The sequence below is a fragment of the Leptodactylus fuscus genome, chromosome 1, assembly GCF_031893055.1.
Source record: "Leptodactylus fuscus isolate aLepFus1 chromosome 1, aLepFus1.hap2, whole genome shotgun sequence".
NCBI classification, from domain to species: Eukaryota; Metazoa; Chordata; class Amphibia; order Anura; family Leptodactylidae; genus Leptodactylus; species Leptodactylus fuscus.
In genome coordinates, this window is record NC_134265.1 from 286,380,810 (window position 1) to 286,403,070 (window position 22,261).

Below are 22,261 nucleotides of genomic sequence, written 5' to 3' on the forward strand. Positions count from 1 at the left end.
TAAGGAGAATGAGGGTCCCTTATACTCCCATCTGAATGGAGCAGATGTCCATTATATGAGGGCCCCTTATACTCCCATTTGAATGGAGCAACGGTTGCTCAGAATCTTCCTGCTTTAAACTACATGGGACTACTTAAGATTTGTAAGAGAGCGCTTTTCTACGTCCAGTAATTCCATAGTGATCTTGAAATCTTGCAATTGGTGGGGTTCCACATTATTAGTTACCACTGTCATTCAGGATTTGGAAGGAGTTTGAATACTGAAACACTCCTTTAGCTGTATTGTGATTTCAAGGCAATGTATTTGTCATGAGCTTATACATACTTATCAAATACATCTACTAGATCAGCATGGCAATACTCAATCAAAATAGATTTGGAAATAAAATAGAGAGACTTTATTTGTAATGTTAAATGTGATTTAATGTGTCTTCTTTCTAACAGACATAGTGCAATTTTCCAGACTGAAAGATCTGGTGTGTTCCACATTCTACAAATCGGGAGCTTTTATTAAAATCTGTGAATTTATATGTCCCCAACCTACAATGAAACAGAACAACAGATTAAAATATTGCAACTCACCTATACATTGCAGGAATAAAGAAGCCATAACAGACATAAGGCATATTCTATAAGCATAGGCGTAGCACTTAAAGGGATTCATATACAAATAAGAGGGAAAAGTGCTTTGCCTGGGAATATAGAGATACGACCAAAGCAAAGCTGAGGCATGCTCTTAAAGGACTTAGGCAACTATAGAATCATCTCTACCAGGTACTGTGATTAGGTTTATAGCCAAATTACTGCTGATAAACTCCCTTTAGCGCCATGATAAACAGTTTTTACAGTGCTTGCATATGTCGCGCTTATGACATACATTGTATGCATTTATTATAAAGGCTATTTCTAAGATGTGTATATGTGCGCTTCTTAAGATATGTTGTATAGAGCAGATTTGTTGCAGAAATAACTTCATATGTAAATCCATTACATATCTGTACATATAGATGAGGTTGAACATGTTTTTTTGCAAACCCGTTTTAGGCAAATGGAACAGTTTTAGTACATTTCTAGAACAAATCTGCCGTATGGGAACATACCCTCAGTCTATTAGAAAGTATCGGTGACTAACCAAATTCTTTATCCAGTACTGTAAAGTCACAAAATTATGCAGTCATAACATTTAGCAAATTATTGCCCCTCCATAAAGAAACAGTACAATTACAGATATGTTTTAATGCAAAAATTAAGCCAAAAAGTTATATTCTAAAAATTGTGAACCAAATCATAAACATGCTGCCATGGTAACTTGTAATATGGAATACTATTGATGGCCATCATTAAGCTCCATTGATATACAACTTGTTACTACCTTTGGATTAACCCTGACAAGTAGTATAAAATGTAGCATAATGGTAAATGTTACAGAGCAGCCACTTCAAGACATATAGTGAGAAGAGATATTGCACTTAAAGTGGTCTGATGAAACTAAAACATTGTTGGCGTATACTTAGGGTGGACCAACATGTTTGTTTCTTACATTCTGACCCCTAATAATTAGAATATGAGTAAGGCTGAGCTGTAGTACAGGCAAAGGGGCAATATGTCATCCAATCACAGAACAACTTACTTTTTCCAAGTCTAGAATAAATGAAGGCTTAACTGTAATTGGCTGCTTTTACCCAATTTAATAAGTCTTCCCATTATGTCTGGATAAACACAGAAGCGTGCATGGACCTCTGGCATATACCATGATGGGCAGTGGGGTAAAAGCCCTTTTATATAGGTGTTGAATATGGTCAGTCAACTATGGCTCCTCTGAACTGATTTATGATGGTGTAGGTTTCAGAGATCCCATACTACCCCATACTCACAGAATAATGTGAGTGCAGGACACTAAGCCCTTGTAGTTCTTAAGTTACAGCACCATAAATCACAGATATTGTGAGTTTTCTCATCAGATTGGGCCACAAAATCTTAATGCTATCCATACATGAAACCTTAGGGATCTGTTTTTTTAGTTTACTTTCAATTACATAGATTTTACTTAGCAGCGGTCACAAGAAGAAGAAGCACAGCAGAAGACAGCAATGGCAAAAGCAACAATGATTCTTTTCATGCTTTGAATACTTTATTTATAAACAGGATCTACTTGAAGACATGAGGTATGGTGTGATATTGTGTTAAGTGTTCAGTGTGAAATAGGTAAAAGATTCAGAACTCTAGTAATCTCCTCGGCGTTGAGATCCGACCTTTGTATCCTTTGAAAAATGCTGTTGTTGACCTTCTTCGCCATATCGGTTCAAAGGAATGATTTTCATTGACGTTTTCTTCATGGAATACCAACGGTTGCGCCATGTTACCCAAATAATACCATTGTCATAACCAGTAGCACTATCACTTTCTGAGTAGGTGCCATCTGAGAGGGATAGAAGAGGAAACTATTAGATACAGATTTCTCGGTGATTTTTTTTAGAACCTATCCTGATTCACAAACTACATAGTTAAAGACTACATGTTTAATGACATATCTGTATCTGTAAATTATGTTATTCCCTATAAAACAGCAGTTCTGGAGTCTAATTTCTCATAATTGTGTTATAAGACTGTGTAAGATGTTGTCATTTTATGAATACATTTCTACTATGACTAACGGAGGAATGGCGTACTGCAGAGTTTTAAGATAAGATGTTACAGGTTTGTTAATTAATGAGGAAATTACTGAAGCCTGAAGCCCCACGTTGCGAAAATGCAACGTTTTACAGAACATGCAAAGTAAATGGGATTCTGGTTAACCTCATTCATACATTGCAGAAAAAAATCCTCAGTGGAAAAGCTGTGTTTTTGAAAATCGAAGCATGTATTTTATAGGTATAATAAGGGCAGAAGGTCTGCAGAGGAAAACTCTGCAAAAAAGTAATGCAAAGCGCTGCGGAAAAAAACATAAGGCGTTTCCGCTGTGGTTTTTTCCACCGCATTTTTTTTTGCTGTGTTTCGCTATGTGGTGCCTTATCCTAAAGGAAGTCTTTCATAAAAGCACAGCATATCAATTCAGCACTGTAAATAGATAGGTTAGGGTCCCCTGCTTCTAACTGTGTTTTCTCCTTGTGAATCAGAGACTCCGTTGCCAAGATATTGCTGTTCTTATCAATCTGCAATTGCTCTTTGGAAAAACTAGGGCATTGCCACTTACCTGTTTGGAGAAATGGCAACACACTTGCAGTAAGAGCTCACTTATATATTGAAAAAACAGCAATATCTTGGCAACAAAGGCACCGATTCCCAAGGGGGAAACACTGTTTGGCTTCCAATAAATCTAACATTGTCAATCAGTCCACTCTTTTCCCTCAAAGACATAGTCATAGTTACTGGCCTAGTGTGGTTGCCCCAGGAACTGCCATCCTGCTCCCATTCATTTGAATAGGACCAGATCTACTTCCAGCCATATATTTAGTATATGGCTTTCCTGCAGCCGTTTTAGCTATTTTGTTCGGGTTTTGGATCCCGACCGATCTGATACCGGTGACCTCATCAATATCAAAAATGATCAAATCCTGAACAACCCCTTTTAATATGAGATATAAGGGTCTGTCTAACATGGTACTTAATTCCCTCATCACTCGGGGGTCTATGCCACCTGGATCTGAGATTTGTCTACTGCCGTATTTTGAAGGTGGCATTGCACTTCCTCACAAGTTTACAGTTACATTACTCCTACTCATGTCATTGGTCATGGGATTACAAACTTTCTTTTCATCATTCATTGCACTCCTTAATGTTCTGGTTAGCCACATTGCTTTTCTATGATTTCTAACATAATTATTCCCATAAGGGAAAGACTCAGTCATTAGTGAACCCTTAAAGGGGTCATCCAGGATGATTTATTATTATTATTATTATTATTATTATTATTACTACTACTACTATTATTATTATAGGCTGGGGAATGTGAATGAATAAATAAATAAATAAACAAATAAATAAATGTAAGGATTTATTAAGGATGTTTTTGAAAATGCCCCATTTAGTTAGTTTGGGGCTGAGTTAATATGCTGGGAGTTTTGACAAGTCGTCTTTAAAAAGGTGCAGCCAACAATAATATGAGAATGTGACAAACTAGGCAAAAAGGATATCTGAGGATAGTAGGATATAGTTATACACCAATCAAAAAGATTATCATATCCATACTGAGATGTTACATTATGTACTATGGCTAAATTCTATCAATGGTTGCATAAGGCCAATATTTTCCTGCCAACAAAATGTATAAAGTAAGTTTACATATAAGACTATTACCTTTGTAATATTTGCCGTTAAGTTGACCGGCGTGACATCTGTTCATCCACCAACCAGAACCATCTTGCTCAGCGCAGTTTCCTTCAAATCTATCATTATCTTTGTCATAAGTACTGAATGGCATGCCATTGTGAGAGGTGTAGAACTTGTCACTGGGGTCATCTCCAAAATCGTAACCATCAAATGCATCTCCAGCATCACCACCAAGGAAATAAGCATAGGTCAACCGGTATTTGTCATTTTCAGAACCCAGTCTGAATGTAGAATAATCTGCTGTGCTATATAGGAAAAAGAAGGACTATTAAAGTGCATTTGCCAGACCTAAAGTTCTATTCCTATCATATTTATGATTTACTGTGTACAATAGTATGCATACAAATTATTCTGTAATAGATTCATAGACATGTCTAATAAGTTTCACAAAAATTTTCATGTCATATATACTAATTTGATAAATTTAGTGCAATTTGGTGTTCCATCTATTCAGGCTGCTCACAGCAAGCTCAATGGTAATATTTTAATCTATTCAATGGATACTTGCATGAAACAAGCTAATAACTTGGAACATAATTCTCAAATGTAAGGAATTTTGGCTCTGAACTACAATGATATTTGATCAGGATTTATATATTTCACCTCTTACGGCCACTCCAGTCTTCTAGGTCTATTCTCAGGACGTATGGTATGGTAGATTGGGTGCTGATTTGATGAATCTTTTCATTTCCAAGCCAAAATTCAGTTGTGTCAGTTGGTGACAAATATCCAAATCCTTCTTTGTACTGAATCCAGTTCTTGTTGAAGTCCACACTGCCATCAAGTCTCTGGGGGGTGGGGTGGAGAAAACAGAAGGAAATAAATAATACTGAATATATGTCTACTTATGAATGATTTTCTCATACAGAGATTATACTGATACAAGAGAATCTCCTGGGCCAGACTTTAGGCTAGGAAAAACATGGCAAACTTGTGACACCCGTCAGTGTTTCAAAGTGTTGGCCTGTAACATCACCTATGATGTAAGTGAATGGGGTTGCCACAACCACAACTCTTAGTAGCATAAAAAAATGAGTATTGATCGCATCAATCTCAGGGTCACAATCCTGCCATAGAAGCCAAAATCACCTTGTAGATCTAGCCTTCAACTAGGATTAGATAAAATACTGTAGACTTTAGGAGCCAGGTATCTGATGTAAATTTCACATGTTTAGTGACTCAGTAATAATGACTTTCAACGGAAAACATACCAAAAGGTTAAGGCTTGTTTCTAGGTGTATTGGCGGTCTGGACTTAACCAACCCTGCACTATGAGGGTCCTCATTCCCACACTATATTTTTGGAGATGATTTTTAGATTGAAATGGCTTTTAAGCTAAGGCCTCGCGTTTGCAGAAAAGCATTTTTTGTTGAAAATCTTTTTTGAGCCAAAACTAGGAGTGGATTGAGCGGAAGAATGAAGTGTAAGTGATAACTATATATTTCCCACTCCTTTTGTAGCCACTCTAGGCTTTGGCTAAAAAAAAAAAACCCAGCAAAACCTTCAGCAAGAAAGCGTAGGGCCTTAGCCTAAAGAGGTTTTCTCACTTAAGACATTGCATATTGCAAGAATATGTCATCAATGTTCTGACCTCTATGACCTCCTCACAGAGCATTGGCTATAATGGGCTATACAGGCTGCAGTAAAAGAACAGAAGCAGAAGACTCCTATATTACCAGTGCTGCTGCCATTCACTCTAGCTATCCATATTGATCGATACAGTAGGAACTCCCCAAATGGAAAATGATAGTATGTCTCATGTCTTTATATTGTATTAAATAACCCAATTACCAGACCAATTATCAATAACCTGTGTTATTAGGAACGCTGCTTCCCTGTAATTGGCTTGTATAAATGTGAAGCTGATTGGGAGGATTGCATTCTTGTAGATAAGCACATCGCCCCATGTAAACAGTGATGTGATGGTGACAATCAATAACCTGCATAGGGGAGCTATCATCTCAGTAGTGATCATGCCTCCCTGTGTACAAGGGCAATGCAAACAAGCACCAATTAACTTGTTATAGCAACGATTCACACTCATTAATCCCTGCATCACAAGCTAAATGTACATTGGAAATTTAGAATTAAAGAAGTTTTCTCACAATAGCACCTTATGAACTACCTGAAGTATGTATGGAATGTGCCTGATAGACTAGATGCAACCACTGGGACACCAACTGATCATTGAGATCAAGGAGCTTAGTATGTGTGCTGCCTCTGTATTAAAAGTCTATAGGAATGAAATCTCTGAGAAGCGCTGTTCATGCTAAACCGCTACTCCATTCAAACAGGGGACACAGGACCCTTGTTTTTGTGATTGGTGGGGGCCCAGCAGTTAAACCCCACCAAAAACGAACTTATCTTGCATGTTGTGGATAAGGTATTTTTTATTATTATTATTATTATTATTATTATTATAAATAATAATAATAATAATAATCTTGGAAAAGTCCCTGTAAGAATGTAAGAAAAGGTCACAGGTGACACAATTTATTTTAAAGAGAGTCTACTACCTTGCCCAAGCATAATCAATTGCCACCAGTCAATTACAGAGCACCTTACTGTGATAGCAATATACTTTTTTTTTTTTTTTTTGTAGTTTGTGAGCCCCACATAGAGCTCACAATGTACATTTTTCCCTATCAGTATGTCTTTGGAATATGGGATGGAAATCCATGCAAACACGGGGAGAACATACAAACTCCTTGCAGATGGTTTTATGCCCTTGGCGGAATTTGAACACCAGGACTCCAATGCTGCAAGGCTGCAGTGCTAACCACTGAGCCACTGTGTGGCCCCTGCAAAATGCTTATATTATATCTGTCACCTTTGTAAATTCGGGAAAAAACAAATCACTCTAATGAAAATAAGACAGTGCGTCCATGGACATTAGCTGTGATAGCACTGCTCTTGCTGCTCAAGTAGGATGGTTGATGCCATAGCAGTGGGAGGATGAAATGGGGTGGTGTACACATGAGATGGTAGGGGTCTGAGTGGCAAGAGCAGTGCTCTATGCAGCAGGAAGCCAGTGCACTAACTTCCTTATTTGCATAAAAGTTCAGTCGTTTTTTTCTCCAAATCTACAAAAGTGACATATGTGACTTAGATATATTGATTATCAGTGTAATGTGCTCTGTAACACAGTGGTGGCAGTTGAGTATGCTTGGGGGGGGGGGGTAGAATCCCTTTATAGATACATATTTAGTAGATTATTTTTTTATTATACGGCATTCATATACACTGGATGCTTTACACATATTACATTTAATTAGGATTATGCACACAGTGGAGTTCTGCATTCACTGGGGTGCTACTTTTCCTAGCAGATATAGCTGTCTGACTACCTCTATGTGAGCTGCTGTCTCTTTTAGGTGACAAACGTTCAGCTACAGGAATTTGAAGCTGAATGTGTTTGATGAAAGCAGAATTTTTCTGCTTCCCACTCACATTAATAGGAGTTATCAGATGGCATATGCCTGAAAATCTAATATGATGCTTATTTTTCCTACTAGCTGAAAAATTCAGCTAGAGGAGAAAATCACTGTCTGCCTCCAATTGACCAAGATCCATCTCAAATTCAGCTCCAAATTCAGCCATGTCAACATACCCTAACAATGAGTTTTCTCATCTGCTAAACTCCCTCCAGCCAATCCCTGTGTGTCTGTATGTATTTAAGTCTGATCTTCTAGTCCCACTTGGCTGAGGAATAAATTCAGTTGTCTGCTCTTTATCTGCTTGCCCACATGCAGGCTGTTCTGCTGCTTGATGGCAGTGTCTCTGCCTTTCAAGTCTGAATTAAAGTATGTTCTAGCCTCTGTCTGCCCTGAATATAAGTGGTGTTTTTGTTCCTTGTTCTCATATTGCTTCCACTTTGTTTGCATCTCTACAGTCATATTGATGTATTTGTCCTTGCATGTGCCCTGTCTGAACTATGTCCTACGGTAGTCTGTATCTGTGTTACCTGTGGCTTTTGCAATATCTCCTTCTCTGTACTTGTAGCCTTTGACTTCTGCAATATCTCTGTTACCTGTGGAGTCTGGGATTTTGCAATTCCTGATCTGTAATCCTGCGTTGAATTCCTATATTAGATCTGGCTTCTAGTCTATTGCTTATTTTGTATATCTGTATTGCACTACAGTCCTGACCTGCCTTCCTGCAATGAAGTGCAGATTAGTATATGGGGGGTTAAAGGGTGAAAACTGGGGAGTCTGTTTGAAACCACATCCTCATTGGTGGTCTCAAGCCAAACTGAATTGGTAGTACAGGGAGTCCACAATCTGTTGCCTATTACACACAAACACACGTTGCCCATTACACAAACTATGAAGGAATGGAATAAACAAATGCAAGTGGTATAGCACCCTGTCTTGACCCCTAAAGTGGGACCCTACAGGAACAACTGAGCAGTGCTGTTCTATGTTGGACCTTTTCACATCCTCTGACACCGGCGTTATTATATATCACTAGAAAGCTGACAATGTGCTGAATTCACCGACAGTGAATATAGTGCAGCTATGACACTTGGCTGTAAGGTCTGCCCTTCTGAAAGTGAAGGGATTTGGGTGCTGAAAACTAACAATATCTCCAGCACTCATGTGTATACTGGCAAAGCTGACTGCCTTCTAGAGGTATATAATATCACCCATCTCCATGCTGTACTAGGACAATGGAGATCCTACTACACATAGAAACAACGTCTACACTTTGAACTTCCTTCACTCACTCTTTGAAGAACGGTCCATGCAGCGCCAGATGGCTCAATCTCACAATAAACCAGGAACTGCTGCTTGGCTTTGAGAGGTTTGATATAGTAGAGACCACTGGTACGTGCTCCCTTATTTGCAACTTCTTGACAATCTGAAAAGCAAAACTTTATATCAATGTTGCTGCCATGTTAGAATTGTTGGGTAACAAACTATGGGGTATCAGATGGAAGTCGAAGTAGATTATTTTCTCCATTCATCCACTGTACCTTTTCCTGTTTGCTCCTGGATTTGAACAGTATCTTTGCATGGCTGTTGGCATTGGCCTTCCAAAACTGATATCTTCTGTTTCAGGAGGGAAATTTTTTGTGAGTTTGTGTTCAGAATGTCTTGAAGTTCTCTATGGAAAAATAAAGAGAAAACCAGATTTACAATAATTTAACATTAGGGTTGAAACGGTTCTTATGCTGGTAAATAGATTGCTATAAATCTCTTCATAATAAATGAATGGATGTAAGTATTTTTACATACCTTTTTAGAAAGCCTGTAATATACATATCTATAAATATTCAGCAAGCTTTACTGATATAGGAGTAGCAATCTGGCATGGTGTAGTTGCCATGTCTTGTATGGGGATATAGGGTATAGCTTCCCATATAGTAGCAATCTGGCTTGGTGCAGCTCCCATATCTTGTATGGGGATTTAGGGTATAACTTCTCATATAGTAGCAATCTGGCATGGTGTAGTTGTCATGTCTTGTATGGGGATATAGGGTATAGCTTCTCATATAGTAGCAATCTGGCATGGTGTAGTTGCCATGTCTTGTATGGGGATTTAGGGTATAGCTTCTCATATGGTAGCAATCTGGCATGGTGTAGTTGTCATGTCTTGTATGGAGATTTAGGGTATAGTTTCTCATATAGTACCAATTGAAAGTATTTGCCTTATTTCCTAACTTTATGACTATGGAGAACTATTATACTGTATATTGAACTCTATATTTTATTCTAAAAATTTAGACCGCATATCCTTTTTATTTTTTTTTTGCTTGACATCCATGCCTACCTCAATTCCTATCACAAAGACATTAACCCTTTTGGATGCTTACTGTATGATCCTTTCATTTTCAATAACTGTCCTCTCATATCTTGTAATCTCGTCCAACATGCTTCTGGATTTCTGTGTAGGGTCTTTGATCCCAGCTTAAGAAAAGACAATAAATGAAAAATCACTGGTCATAAGAGTGGAGATGTATGCTTGCAGAGATAACAAACAGTTAATCTATAGACACGCCGTTTTCCTTACCTTGTGGAGCTGATGGGGGTTTTGACCCTAGTTGATGCATGTCGGTCACAATTATCGTAGTTGTGGTTGTTTCATTATTAATTCTCTTTAGAAGTCCTTCAAAATACTCCAGATCTGTGTCTACCTCTGAGTAATATCTGTTTAGAAAGTCTGTGACTCCGCATGTGGTTGGACAGAACTGCCCCTATAAGCAGATAGTATATAAAAGTCATAAAAATCCCAAAAGATACTTCACTGTGCTACGAAATAGGAATATGTAAGAAAATGTACTTACAAATCGCTCATCTAAGATGCAGCAGTTATCTGTGTTTGGTACCAGATTCTGCACAAAGAAATAAATACATGTTTATGATATATAATATTAATACAATATCTAGCATTCACTTACATAACTGCGCTTCAGTAATAAACTTTATCAATAAAAATGAATGCTCATAGTGTATACTCACACAATAAGTGCTTGAGAAGAGGAGTATTGAGTGGAGAAGTAACACCCCCTGGTGGTATAATCGTGACATTGTAGCAGGTCCTCTGTGTCCTTCACCTGCTTAGCTGGACAGTTCACAAATGAAGTGGAGTTTGCAGGTCGCTGCTGTTTTATGCTCAACCCCTGGCCTGCAGAAACCCTGCAAACAGGGACGATGAGCTGATCAAAGGTCAAAATAAAGGGCAGGAGGGGGGAGCGTAGGTGGTGATGACCCTCACAAGAAGAGAACATTAGTCACTTCGATCGCGGTGAACATCATACAGAACGTTAACTCTTTGGAAACAATTATTAAACAGGTTTTTTTCCAATTTTTTTTAGTAACTGTGGATCAATATAGTTGCTCAACGCGTTAGATTTCCAGTAATGGTCTATGTTTCACACAACCAGGACGCAATATTATGACACTAAATAGAAAGAACACACTACTCAGCTTTATTGATAAACCTAGACACCCTGAAACAGAAGCTTGCATAACATCTAGGTAGTAGTAATATTAATGACCCCCATCCCATATGTGTACATTATATTATATATGAAAATGTAACCTTTATGTTTCTGATAAAAAAAACAGCTTCAAGTCAAGAGTTGGGAAGGTGTCCAGAAATACTTATTCTATTCAGCACATCACTAAGGACACAAACAAGCTCTCATATCTGTGATACCTGTAAATGGAGGCAAAATAAGTGGCCGCTTTTTAATTTTAGAGGACTCTTTAAATATTGGCGGGAATAAGTTTATATTGGGACATGCAAGACTACTTTATCCATACGGCAAACAGCGTGTCCCTTCCCTCCCAGCCTTCTCAGCCTCTTCTAACCCTCTGTTGGAGGTACTATGGCTGCGCCGCATGGAGGCATCTATGGCATATATTTTTTATGGAAACACTAAAGTTATAAAAGCCAGCAATGGTAAAGGAAAGGGTTGAAAACTTTAGAGAACTGTTGTAACTTGGGATGATCTTGAGAGATGTTTGTTGTATGTTGTGACAGTATCTTTGGGGGAATTGTTTGTTAAGGGGCATTGGGTTTCAAAGACTCCATCTCTGGATGGATACACATAAGGCAGCATGGCAGCACACCCAGTCTTAACCAAGCACAACTAATTACATGGCACACATCCTTGCTCTCTAGTACTTTGCTTGCTGCTGTACTGTATAACCTCCTGCATACAGTTCTGCTGTGTGTATGAGGTCTAGTAATTGATGAAAATAACTAAACTAACAGCTTCATCAACATCATATTAGAAGGAAACTACAGACTAAAGGATAGCAACAACAAAAAAAAAAACCTTCACTGTCCACATTATTTGAACAACGCCCTTACTGACCTGGGTACATTTTGTAATATCCTTTTTAGCCATAGCAATATATCTTAGCAATATAGTTTGTTGAAAAAAAAACCATTACATTAAAAAGAAAGGAGCTGTTATACTTGTAATATCAATTTGTGTCGCATTGACATTAATCAGTAGATTAAAGTAGCTCCCTAAGTGTTCATTCACACGAAGGAAAATGGTGAGGAATTTGGTGTGGAATTTTAGTGATGAAAAAAAAAAAGCCTCCCATTGACTTCAATGGGAGGCTAGCAGAAAAAAAGAACCTATTGAAGTCAATGGGAGGCTTTTTTTCAGTGCTGAATCTGAGGCAAATTCCTCACCATTTTCCTCCATGTGAATGCACCCTAACATATATCCAATAATCTAATCCCTAAACATAAATGATCTAGATAAAAAAGGAGAAAAAGGAATTTGCCCTTAGACTTTGATCCTCACCATTGTCTTTATGTTTTACCTGACCTCTTCCATCTTGTCTTCACTAAGGTAACTATAGGGGGCTCATAAACCGGGGGGGGGGGGGGGGAGGGCATAGGTCACCCTCAGCACACTTAGGCTGGGTTCACATCTGCGCTCGGTGAGCACTCAGATATTCAATATACTCATAACCAAATTCTACTAACATTCTAAATGTGAAAGTTTGTGTGTTTGGATGTTTGTGTGTTTGTTCCTCAATCACGTAAAAACGGCTGAACGGATTTGGATGAGGTTTGTAACCTCGATTAACACATAGGCTACTCTTTATCCCAGTAAATGACATGGGCTTCATGATTGTTATGAATTTATGTTGACATACTATATTAAACTGCACTTGGCAGCAGCTTATCTCAGCTTCTGAGAAAGCCAGGGCTGTTATCTCTCTATGTTATTTCTCTCTCTTATTTGCATATTATCTGAACTGCTCCAGGCAGTGCTGACACCCTGTCATGAGAAAACATCTTTAATCCAAATTGGCTGTTTGCCAATTTTAAACATGCCGAGTAAAAGAAAGACTAATTTGTCACAAACAACGAGAGCTATGAAGGTAGCAAGAAGTCAACAGTGTTCTCAAGCGAAGCTGAGGGGGATCATCAACGCTAACAACACATTCATTATATGGCGTCCCAGCGAGCTGCTGAGATGCTGGAATAATCACAGGCATGTTAGTAGGAACAACTTCAGTGCCAGGCCAGCTTGAGAGCTGCCTAAACGCCGGAGCATGTGGATCATCAAAGCCAACAACACGCTCATTATATGGCTTCCCAGCAAGCTGCTGAGATGCCACAACAATCACGGGCACAGCGCGAGGAGCGAGTTTCTCGGCAGGCCAACTTGACAGCTGTCGAATCGCCAGAGCAGGAGGATCATCAATGTCAACAACACGCTCATTATATGGCATCCCAGTGAGCTGCTGAGATGCCGGAACAATCACAGGCACGTCGTGAGAAACAAGTTCAGCAGCAGGACAGCTTGAGAGCTACGGAAATGCCCGAGCAGGCAAATGATCGACAGCAGCAATTTGCTGAATATAGGTGGATCATCCACTCCAACAACACGCAGGCGAAGTCACGGGCAGAGGCTAGTAATCTACTGTATAAGCAGAATATACCTCACTATGTTATTAGAATAAATGATATTGAGACAATACGTTGTAAATGCTATTATTTCCAGGGCATATTATACTGGTGATGTGTGTGAAGCAGGGGCGTAACTACCGTGGTAGCATCAGTAGCAGCTGCCACAGGGCCCGGGCCATTAAGGGGCCCGGTGACAGCCGCTACCGCTGCGTTTTTTTTTTGTTTTTTTTTAAATAGTCCGTTACGGGCCCCATTCACTTGCTGATCCTGGCTGGGCCGGGATCGGCAAGTGACACCGCGGGCTCCACAAACACTATCATTATACTCGGGGGTCTTTGCAGACCCCCGAGTATAATGATCAGCGCAGTGGCATAACTACCACAGGGCCCGGGACATAAGGGGCCCGGCGACAGCTACCTCTGCTACCCACGCTCTTATCGCAGACAAACTGTTTTAACTGCGATAAGAGCAGGGGAAAGCTGGAAGGACCTTGTGTGACGTCATCCGTCACATGACTGGGTGGGCGTGTCTATAGCCCATACAGTCCTGGGAAGAGAAGGAGAGATCTGCTGCGAGGTAGTGAAGGGGAGGGGGAAGGGAGATGCAGGATGGAGAGTGTCTGTCTGTGTGTAAGTGTGTGTGAGTGTGTATGTATGTGTGGTGAGGAGCAACAGTAACCTAGGGGCAGAGATGGAGGGGAGGACATGAAAATGTGGGTAGAGATGAGGGGTGCATGAAACTGGGGGCAGATGGAGGGAGGGTATGAAATGTCATGTGACATCCGTGTGTTATTAAAGATGGCGAACACAACCAAAGACTGCAGCGGAGCCGGAGACAGGTAAGTACCGTATTTTTCGGACTATAAGACGCACTTTTTTTCTCCCAAATTTTGGAGGAAAATGAGGGTGCGTCTTATAGTCTGAATGTGGGTGGAGGAGTGGGTTTGCAGCATGGCCGCGCTACTGCCACCGCTGGTTTTCTTCAGCGGCAGTAGCGCGGCAATCCGCAGGCCCCGGCAGCTAAGACACTCCCCGGCATCCGCTGTAATAGACCGGCGGATGCCGGGGAGTGTCTTAGCTGCCGGGGCCTGCAGATTGTCACGCTACTGCCACCGCTGGTTTTCTTCAGCGGCAGAAGTGTGACAATACTGCAGGCCCCGGCAGCTAAGACACTCCCCGGCATCCGCCGGTCTATTACAGCAGATGCTGGGGACTGTCTTAGCTGCCGGGGCCTGCGGATTGCCGCGCTACTGCCGCTGAAGAAAACCAGCGGTGGCATGCTGCAAACCCACTCCTCCTCCACAGGTCCCGGCAGACAGTTAGCCCCCCCCACCGGCCCCATACCTTTAGTGATGCAGGCCGGCTCCTGCACGGCAAGGCCGCAGGAGCCGACCTGTTCCGATGACAGCCGGGAGCCTAATGAAGGCTCCCAGGCCTGTCATAGATATATATTACTATCGCGGCTGGTCTATGACCCTCCGCGATAGTAATGTATAGAATCTCCCATAGACGGCAATACTCTTGTATTGCCGTCTATGGGACTTGCAATCAAATGATTGCAGGTTCAAGCCCCCTAGGCGGGGGATATTAAAATAGTAAAAAAAAAAAAAAAAAAACACTTAAAAAAAATATAATAAAAAATAAAATAAATAAAAGTTCACCTCCTTTCCCTAGAATACATATAAAAGTATAACATTACTGTGAAACATACACATTAGGTATCCCTGCGTCTGAAAATGCCCGGTCTACACCTGGCCCCACAAAAAAAACGCCCTATACATCCCTGTACAGCTGCAGGGTCACCTGTCAATGTGGCCTTGCAGCTGTTCCAAAACTACAACTCCCATATTAAATATTTTACCATTTTTTGCCTGAAAATTTTTTTTCCCTATTTTTCTCCTCTAAAACCTGTGCGTCTTATAGTCCGAAAAATACGGTAACTTTTTTTTATGTCTGTATCTCCCCTCGGTCTCCGATTATTATACATATATATATATATATATATATATATATATATATATATATATATTCGGTCGGTCGAGGTCTTCGGTGTCGGTCAGGAAGGGGGGGGGGGGGCATGTCAAAAGTTCGCCACGGGGCCCCGCCATTCCTAGTTACGCCACTGGTGTGAAGTATTGTTTACTGGGAAAGGGCCAGTCAGTGTATGATCTAGTAAGTGTGAAGAACTACTTTATGGCAGTGTGTTTAGTACATTATGCAATTGGATTCTGGTACTTGGATAAGAGTAAACACTGAATTGCTTGACTGTCTTTGTAATGAAATCAGAGACAATAGCTGCAGTCTTGATGTATGTACAGATGTAGCAAAGTTTAACTTGACACTGTCAACTTGCTGTAACATTATACTTTATCACAGAACTCAACAAATGCCATTCAAGCTATTCATTGATCTATTTCAATATGTTATTGTTATGCTGGTCACAAATATGTGATCATAAGTAGAGATGACCGAACACTATTCGAAACAGCCGTTTCATATAGCATGCTCCCATAGAAATGAATGGACGTAGCCGGCACACAGACTTAACCCCCAGTGTGCCGGGACTTATATAACGAATATTAACAAACAGGAAAAACTGAAAATTAGCCATAGAGCCTGTTGAGGGGTAAGACTGCTGATAAATGCACCCATGACAGCTTATTCTGAAAAGCCAACTGAAATGTCAATATACTATGGGCTATTTTCTTGTGTATCTTGATTCATTCTAAATATGAAATTCATAGCTGAGAATCATATACAAGGGAGTGGTTACGCAGTTAAAACTGACTGTTCCTTTACTGTCCCCCTGTTCCTCCATTGCCACTCTTAGGCCCAGTTCACATATGTGTTCGGGATTCCGTTTGTGAAGTCCGCTTGGAGACATCCTAAATGGAAACCTATAAACATAGAAAAGTGGTTACCTAGGAAAACACGCGGACCCCATAGACTGTAATGGGGTTCCGTGTGGTTTATGTTCGCTTTCCGCACAAAACATGTGGAGAGAAAAGTGCTGCTTGCAGGACACAATGGGGTTACAGACGCGTCAGGAAGTTTGTTACAGTAAGGCTACATTCACACTTGCGTCGGAGTCTGTGTTGGCCAGTTTGACTCAGGGTCTGCTCGAAATTGGCAGAGGAAAAGGTCCTGCACTAAAGACTTTTTCCTCTTCTTGTTTTAGTTTAAAAACGACAGTCATCCGATGGACTCCATTATAGTCAATGAGGTTCGCTGGGCCCCAGGTGTTTTAGAAGTGAAACTAGCTTAAGGAGATGGGGTTCAGTGGCAAGATAATAACCTGGTTCTGAATCCCCAGCACCAGTGTCACATTACCATTCATCACCTGACTAGGACATCAGGGCAGCACTGTGCACTTACTGATCCTTCTCTGCTCACCTATCCCAGCCAGGTGATAAATGCTACAATGGCGCTGGTGCTGGGTTTCAGACCCAGGTTACCACCATGCTCAAACTTCCCCTTCAATAATCTTTTTATGATGAATCTCTGTATTGTGCTTGTTGACTTACCAAAACTTAAAGGAATATTCTCAGTTTTAATCTTGGCTGCTTTCAGATTGAAGAGAACTGCACATACATGGCTATCTCTCCTTTCACAGCAGCCATGGCACCAGACATGGGGATTGTCCAACTTAGGCTAAGGCCCCCCTTTGCGGAAACACAGCTTTTTTGTTGCAGATTTTGATGCGGTTTTTTGAGCCAAAGTCAAGAATTCCTAGAAATAGAATGGGAAATATATAGGAAGTTCTTATACAGCTCCCTTCTGCTCAATCCATTCCTGGCTATGGCTCAAAAAACTGCAACAAATTCAGCAACAAAAAAAGCTGTGTTTCCGCAACGTGGGGCCTCAGTCTTAAAGGGGTTGTCCCATCACAAGGATCCTATCTATACTGCTTGTTAATGTGAATGTAAGACTTTTCCTAAATACACTGCTTCAGCAAAACTGCTTTGTTTGTCCACTATCTTACTTTATTCATGTCTCTGTTGACACATCCCTTGACTTATCTGGTCAAAAGTCAAGTGATGTATCTGCCTGCTCTCAGGGGGGAGGGGCTAAGTGCACGGGGGCGAGACTGGAGGGGGGGGTATTTTACACTTTGGGGGGGGGGGGGGCCGCCAATACAGACCCGGAATCCGCTGTAATAGAGAGGCGGATGCCGGGGAGTGTAGACGCCAGCACAGGTGCCTGTGACATCGCTACGCTCCTGCCCTGCATGAAGCCAGCAGCGGCAGGAGCGATGTTGCTATTCCGGAGGGGGGTGGGGGTGGAGGAGCGGAATAGCAGCATCGCTCCTGCCGCTGCTGGCTTCATGCAGGGCAGGAGCGTAGCGATGTAACAGGCACCTGTGCTGGCGTCTACACTCCCCGGCATCTGCCTCTCTATTACAGCGGATGCCGGGTCTGTATTGCATTGTGAATGCTGTACGTCTGATGTCTAGCTGCATCGGGAGCGCACACGCAGGGCCAGCGGCATAGAAGCGACGTCTTCTCACCGCTGGCTTTGCATATGTAACCCCGCCCACCAATGACGCAACAAAGCCGGAAAAAAGAAGAATTCACAGCAGCGAAGACCGGTGAGTATGCGACGTGGGAATACCCCTTTAAGAAGATTCCTGCCTGAATGCAGCAGTTTGTTTAAGTAAATACCAAGAGCCTAATTTATTCCCTCTGTCCCTAGACAGGTCCCCTGGCAATCGCTGCTGAAGCTCTGACATTTCTGTTGTTCTTTTGCACGACATTTGAAGGTAGGTGACCTCTGTCCTGATCACAGATCTCAGTAGTGACCTCCACAAAAATGGCCTGCCATTGCTGAGGTGAGATTACTGGGGGACCTGCATGAGGAGAATGGAATATCGGATTACTGGAGGACCTCCATGAGGGACTGGCATATCAGATTACTGGGGGACCTGCATGGGGGACTGGCATATCAGATTACTGGGAGACCTGCATGGGGGACTGGCATATCAGATAACTGGGAGACCTGCATGGGGGACTGGCATATCAGATTACTGGGAGACCTGCATGAGGGGACTGGAATATCGGATTACTGGGGAACCTGCATGAGGGGACTGGCCTATTAGATTAATGGGGACCTGCATGGGACTGCTATTGCTACCTTATTAATAATTGTACCCAAGTACTTTCATAGAGAGAGGGCTGTGCAACTTTATTCCCAAAATCAATAGGATTTAGATAGAGTGTATCTTGTAATTATCATAGTTATACTGGATCTTATGAACCTGATGTGTTTTTTAGTTTTTTTTTTGTATTACGGTAAATGACAGCCTAACAGAGAACAAAACATTATGTGTATTGCAACGATTTCTTAAATGCTGTTTGCTTTAGTGGTGGGCAAAGTTATAGAGATTGCATTGCTTGTTTTGGTGAAGCGCCTACGAACACACTTTATCTTGAAGGCTACATGTGTTTACCTTTCGAGAGTAAGTGGGCGGTGTACAATTAGGAAGCTTCTGTATTGCATAACAAAAGTTATTATGTATATTATGGTTAACAAATGATATTGATACAGGCAGCTTCTATAGCTTTCTTTTTTTCTATTAGTTTAGAGAAGCCAAATAATAGCATACAAGTTGAGGAATAATTTTTATAGTCTACATATTAGAAAAATTATTGCTGTTTAACCATATTGTGCCATAATATACAGCATTGCTCCACAGTTGCTGGGGTCAGGCAAAACTTTCATTAAATTCCCAATTGCATTTACCTGCTGGCAGGGGTGAACCTGCCTTTTTCGCCGCCTGAGGCGGACGACAGATAGCCCCCCCCCCCCCCCCCCGGAGGAGGGGCCGGAGCAGAGGGGACAGGGCGGAGCGAAGGGGGCGGGGCGGAGCGGCGTTAGCAGGCAGAGAGCAGGCACAGAGAGGACTGCTCCAGCGGCCTCCCCAATCCACCGCTCGGTGACGCTAAGCCAGTCCAGGACAGCTTGTCCTGGACTGGCTTAGGTAAGCAAAAATGCCGCCCTCCCCGGGGCCCTGGCATAGCACCGCCTGAAGCGGTCGCTTCCGGTGGCCTCATGGGAGGTGCGGCGCTGCCTGCTGGAGTAACCCCAGAAGGTAACAAGCCCACTTTACTTAATGATCTCACGGGCACCTTCACTTCCACTTCAGCACTCCAGGGGGCAGAACCTAAAACTTTTGCAAAATTTGCAAGGAACACCGTAGGGGCCTCTGTAGGACATTGTACTGTGGGGAGGGACTGCCATGGGACATTATATTATGTGCAGGCGAAAATATGGAATGTTATACTGTGTAAAGGGGGTACCATGGGACATTATACTGTGTGCAGGGGTCACTACTGGACATTATACTGTGTGGAGGAGCCTCTATGGGACATTATACTGTGTTCAGGGGCCACTCTGTGTAAATGAAGTGTTATACTATCTGGGGGCCAGAAAAGGGGGTGCTATGCCATGTGGTGGTAAGGGGGGCCCTAGTCTTTGCTAGTTACGCCTATATATATATACATATATACGAGCACACTCCATTTTTGCATTGAGCACTTCCATTAACAAACCGTTCATTGCACTGTTAACAGTATCAGGCCCTGTTCACACGATGACATCTGCCGCTGATTTTGCAGTGGATTTTGTCCCCAAATCAGCAGCAGATTCTTCCCTCATTCTGCCTCCCATTGAAAACAACTGGAGCAGGACACTGGAAATATCCTTTCTGCTCTATCTTGCCGCGGATTCTGCAGCTGAATCGGAGACCACGTCTTGAGACTCCCCACTGGTTAGGACCATTCATGTGGACCTAATAAGCAGAATGCTGATATTCTGCTTGCTCATTATTTTTTTCTGTAACGATTCACATACATATTTACAGATATGATTATATTTTGATGTACACAAAGACATAAACAAGGAAAAATTAAAACCTTGCTGATTCTAGCATAACTTGAGTGTATAATACAACAAGCTTCCTAAATCAAACTCAACCCTTTACTATCTCGAATTTCATGCAGATGCACCATATCCACAAAAAGCAGTTAGACACGCCTCCTAATTAATGAGTGCAGGTGATCCAGCCACCCCCATGGAAACAGCAGCATACAATCCAACACACAGCAATGTAATCTCCATAGACAAACCGTGAAGGCAGTAGACTGTACTAAAGCAGGATGGGGCTCCAAAAGAGGTCATGGCTTTGTGTTAAAGGGGCATGGTTTGTAAATTTTAATAGTGTATTTTTTATGCCACTCCACAACCTTCCCCCTAGCCCCTCAACATAAACTGTTGTAAACCCAAGGGCATAACTAAAGTCTCTGGCACAAAAGTTCACCTTGTGGCCCCTGTGCAGCTTTTCCCCACAATCAGTCCCATCCCATCTGTGCGTTAGACCCGGTTCACAACTGCGCTCGGGTTTCCATTTAGGGAGTCCACTTGTGGACCCCCCCTAAGGAAAACTTATCCGGATAGAAAAGCGGTTACCTGGGAAAACATACGGACCCCATAGACTATAATGGATCTGTGTGGTTTCTGCTCGGTTTCCACACAAAAGATATGGAGAGAAAAGCCCCTTAAAGACGACCTTTCATGAGTTGGGCACATGCGGTTCTATATACCGCTGGAAAGCCGACAGTGCACTGAATTCAGTGCACTGTCGGGTTTCACGATCTGTGCCCCGGGTGAAGAGCTATTGGTGCCGGTACTGTAGCTCTTCACCGTCAGAAGGGTGTTCCTGACAGTCCGTCAGGAACGTCCTTCTTCACAGCACCGCCTATAGCACTATACTGTGAGAGTGGGGAGGAACACCTCTCCTAGTACTCGTCTATGGACTAGTATTATCAGGAGGGGAGGGGGCGTTCCTTCCCGCTATAAAACCGCATGTGCCCCAACTCATGAAAGGTCCTCTTTAAGGGGCTTTGTGTATGTGAGGACAATATGGGTCAGGAGCCTGGAGAAGTGAGGATTGAAATATGTATGTGTTGCAAACTTTACAGGGACAAATCACATGCTGGAAGAAGTGGTCATGGCAATCCAGAGGGAAGGGATGGGAAATGTGAGCGATAAGTCAGGGACGTCTCCGGATGCCAATCTATTTAACAGCGCAGCCTGGGGCATTACTATAAGGAGGGGCAGCATGTAATAATGGTCTGGAGCATGACAGAAATCACTCAGACCAGCGCTCCTCCATGCCGCCCCCCCGATAATGCAGCCTGAGGCCGTCGCCACACGTCACCTCATTAGAGGTGCGGCCCTGGTCATGAGGACGTGTTAACAACATGACTATGTGCACAAGTTTCCCATTATTCCCATACATCAGTACTCCCCACATAGCAACCATTCCCATTTTGTGCCACAGTATATATAAATATATATATACAGTGTATATATACATATATATATATTACTGAGAATCTTTGCCTAGAGCACTATTTTTTATAAGTACACTAACTGGGTACAAAACCAGACAATCTGCAGGTTTAGAGCACAATCCATTACCTTGAATTTCTGAATTCTGAGTTTACTGAACTCCATTAGTCAAACACAGTATAATGTGCTGATCTTCTA

General features: G+C 41.9%; 1 protein-coding gene across 2 annotated transcripts; it reads right to left on the reverse strand.

Annotated features, from left to right (window-relative positions):
* Positions 1–434: 434 nt before the first annotated feature.
* FGG (fibrinogen gamma chain) lies at positions 435–10,897 on the reverse strand. Of its 2 annotated transcripts, XM_075257608.1 has the most exons (10): positions 10,790–10,897; positions 10,615–10,662; positions 10,341–10,524; positions 10,144–10,237; positions 9,304–9,434; positions 9,055–9,188; positions 4,932–5,116; positions 4,296–4,573; positions 2,252–2,418; positions 435–539 (listed from the first exon to the last, which is right to left on the reverse strand). In XM_075257608.1, the coding sequence occupies exons 1-10, from the start codon at positions 10,856–10,858 to the stop codon at positions 525–527; spliced, it is 1,305 nt and encodes a 434-aa protein (XP_075113709.1). In that variant the 5' UTR covers positions 10,859–10,897; the 3' UTR covers positions 435–524. The 2 variants fall into 2 exon arrangements, with proteins under 2 accessions (XP_075113709.1, XP_075113704.1); XM_075257603.1 differs by lacking the exon at positions 435–539 and having other exon boundaries at positions 2,200–2,418.
* Between the last annotated feature and the right edge of the window lie 11,364 nt (positions 10,898–22,261).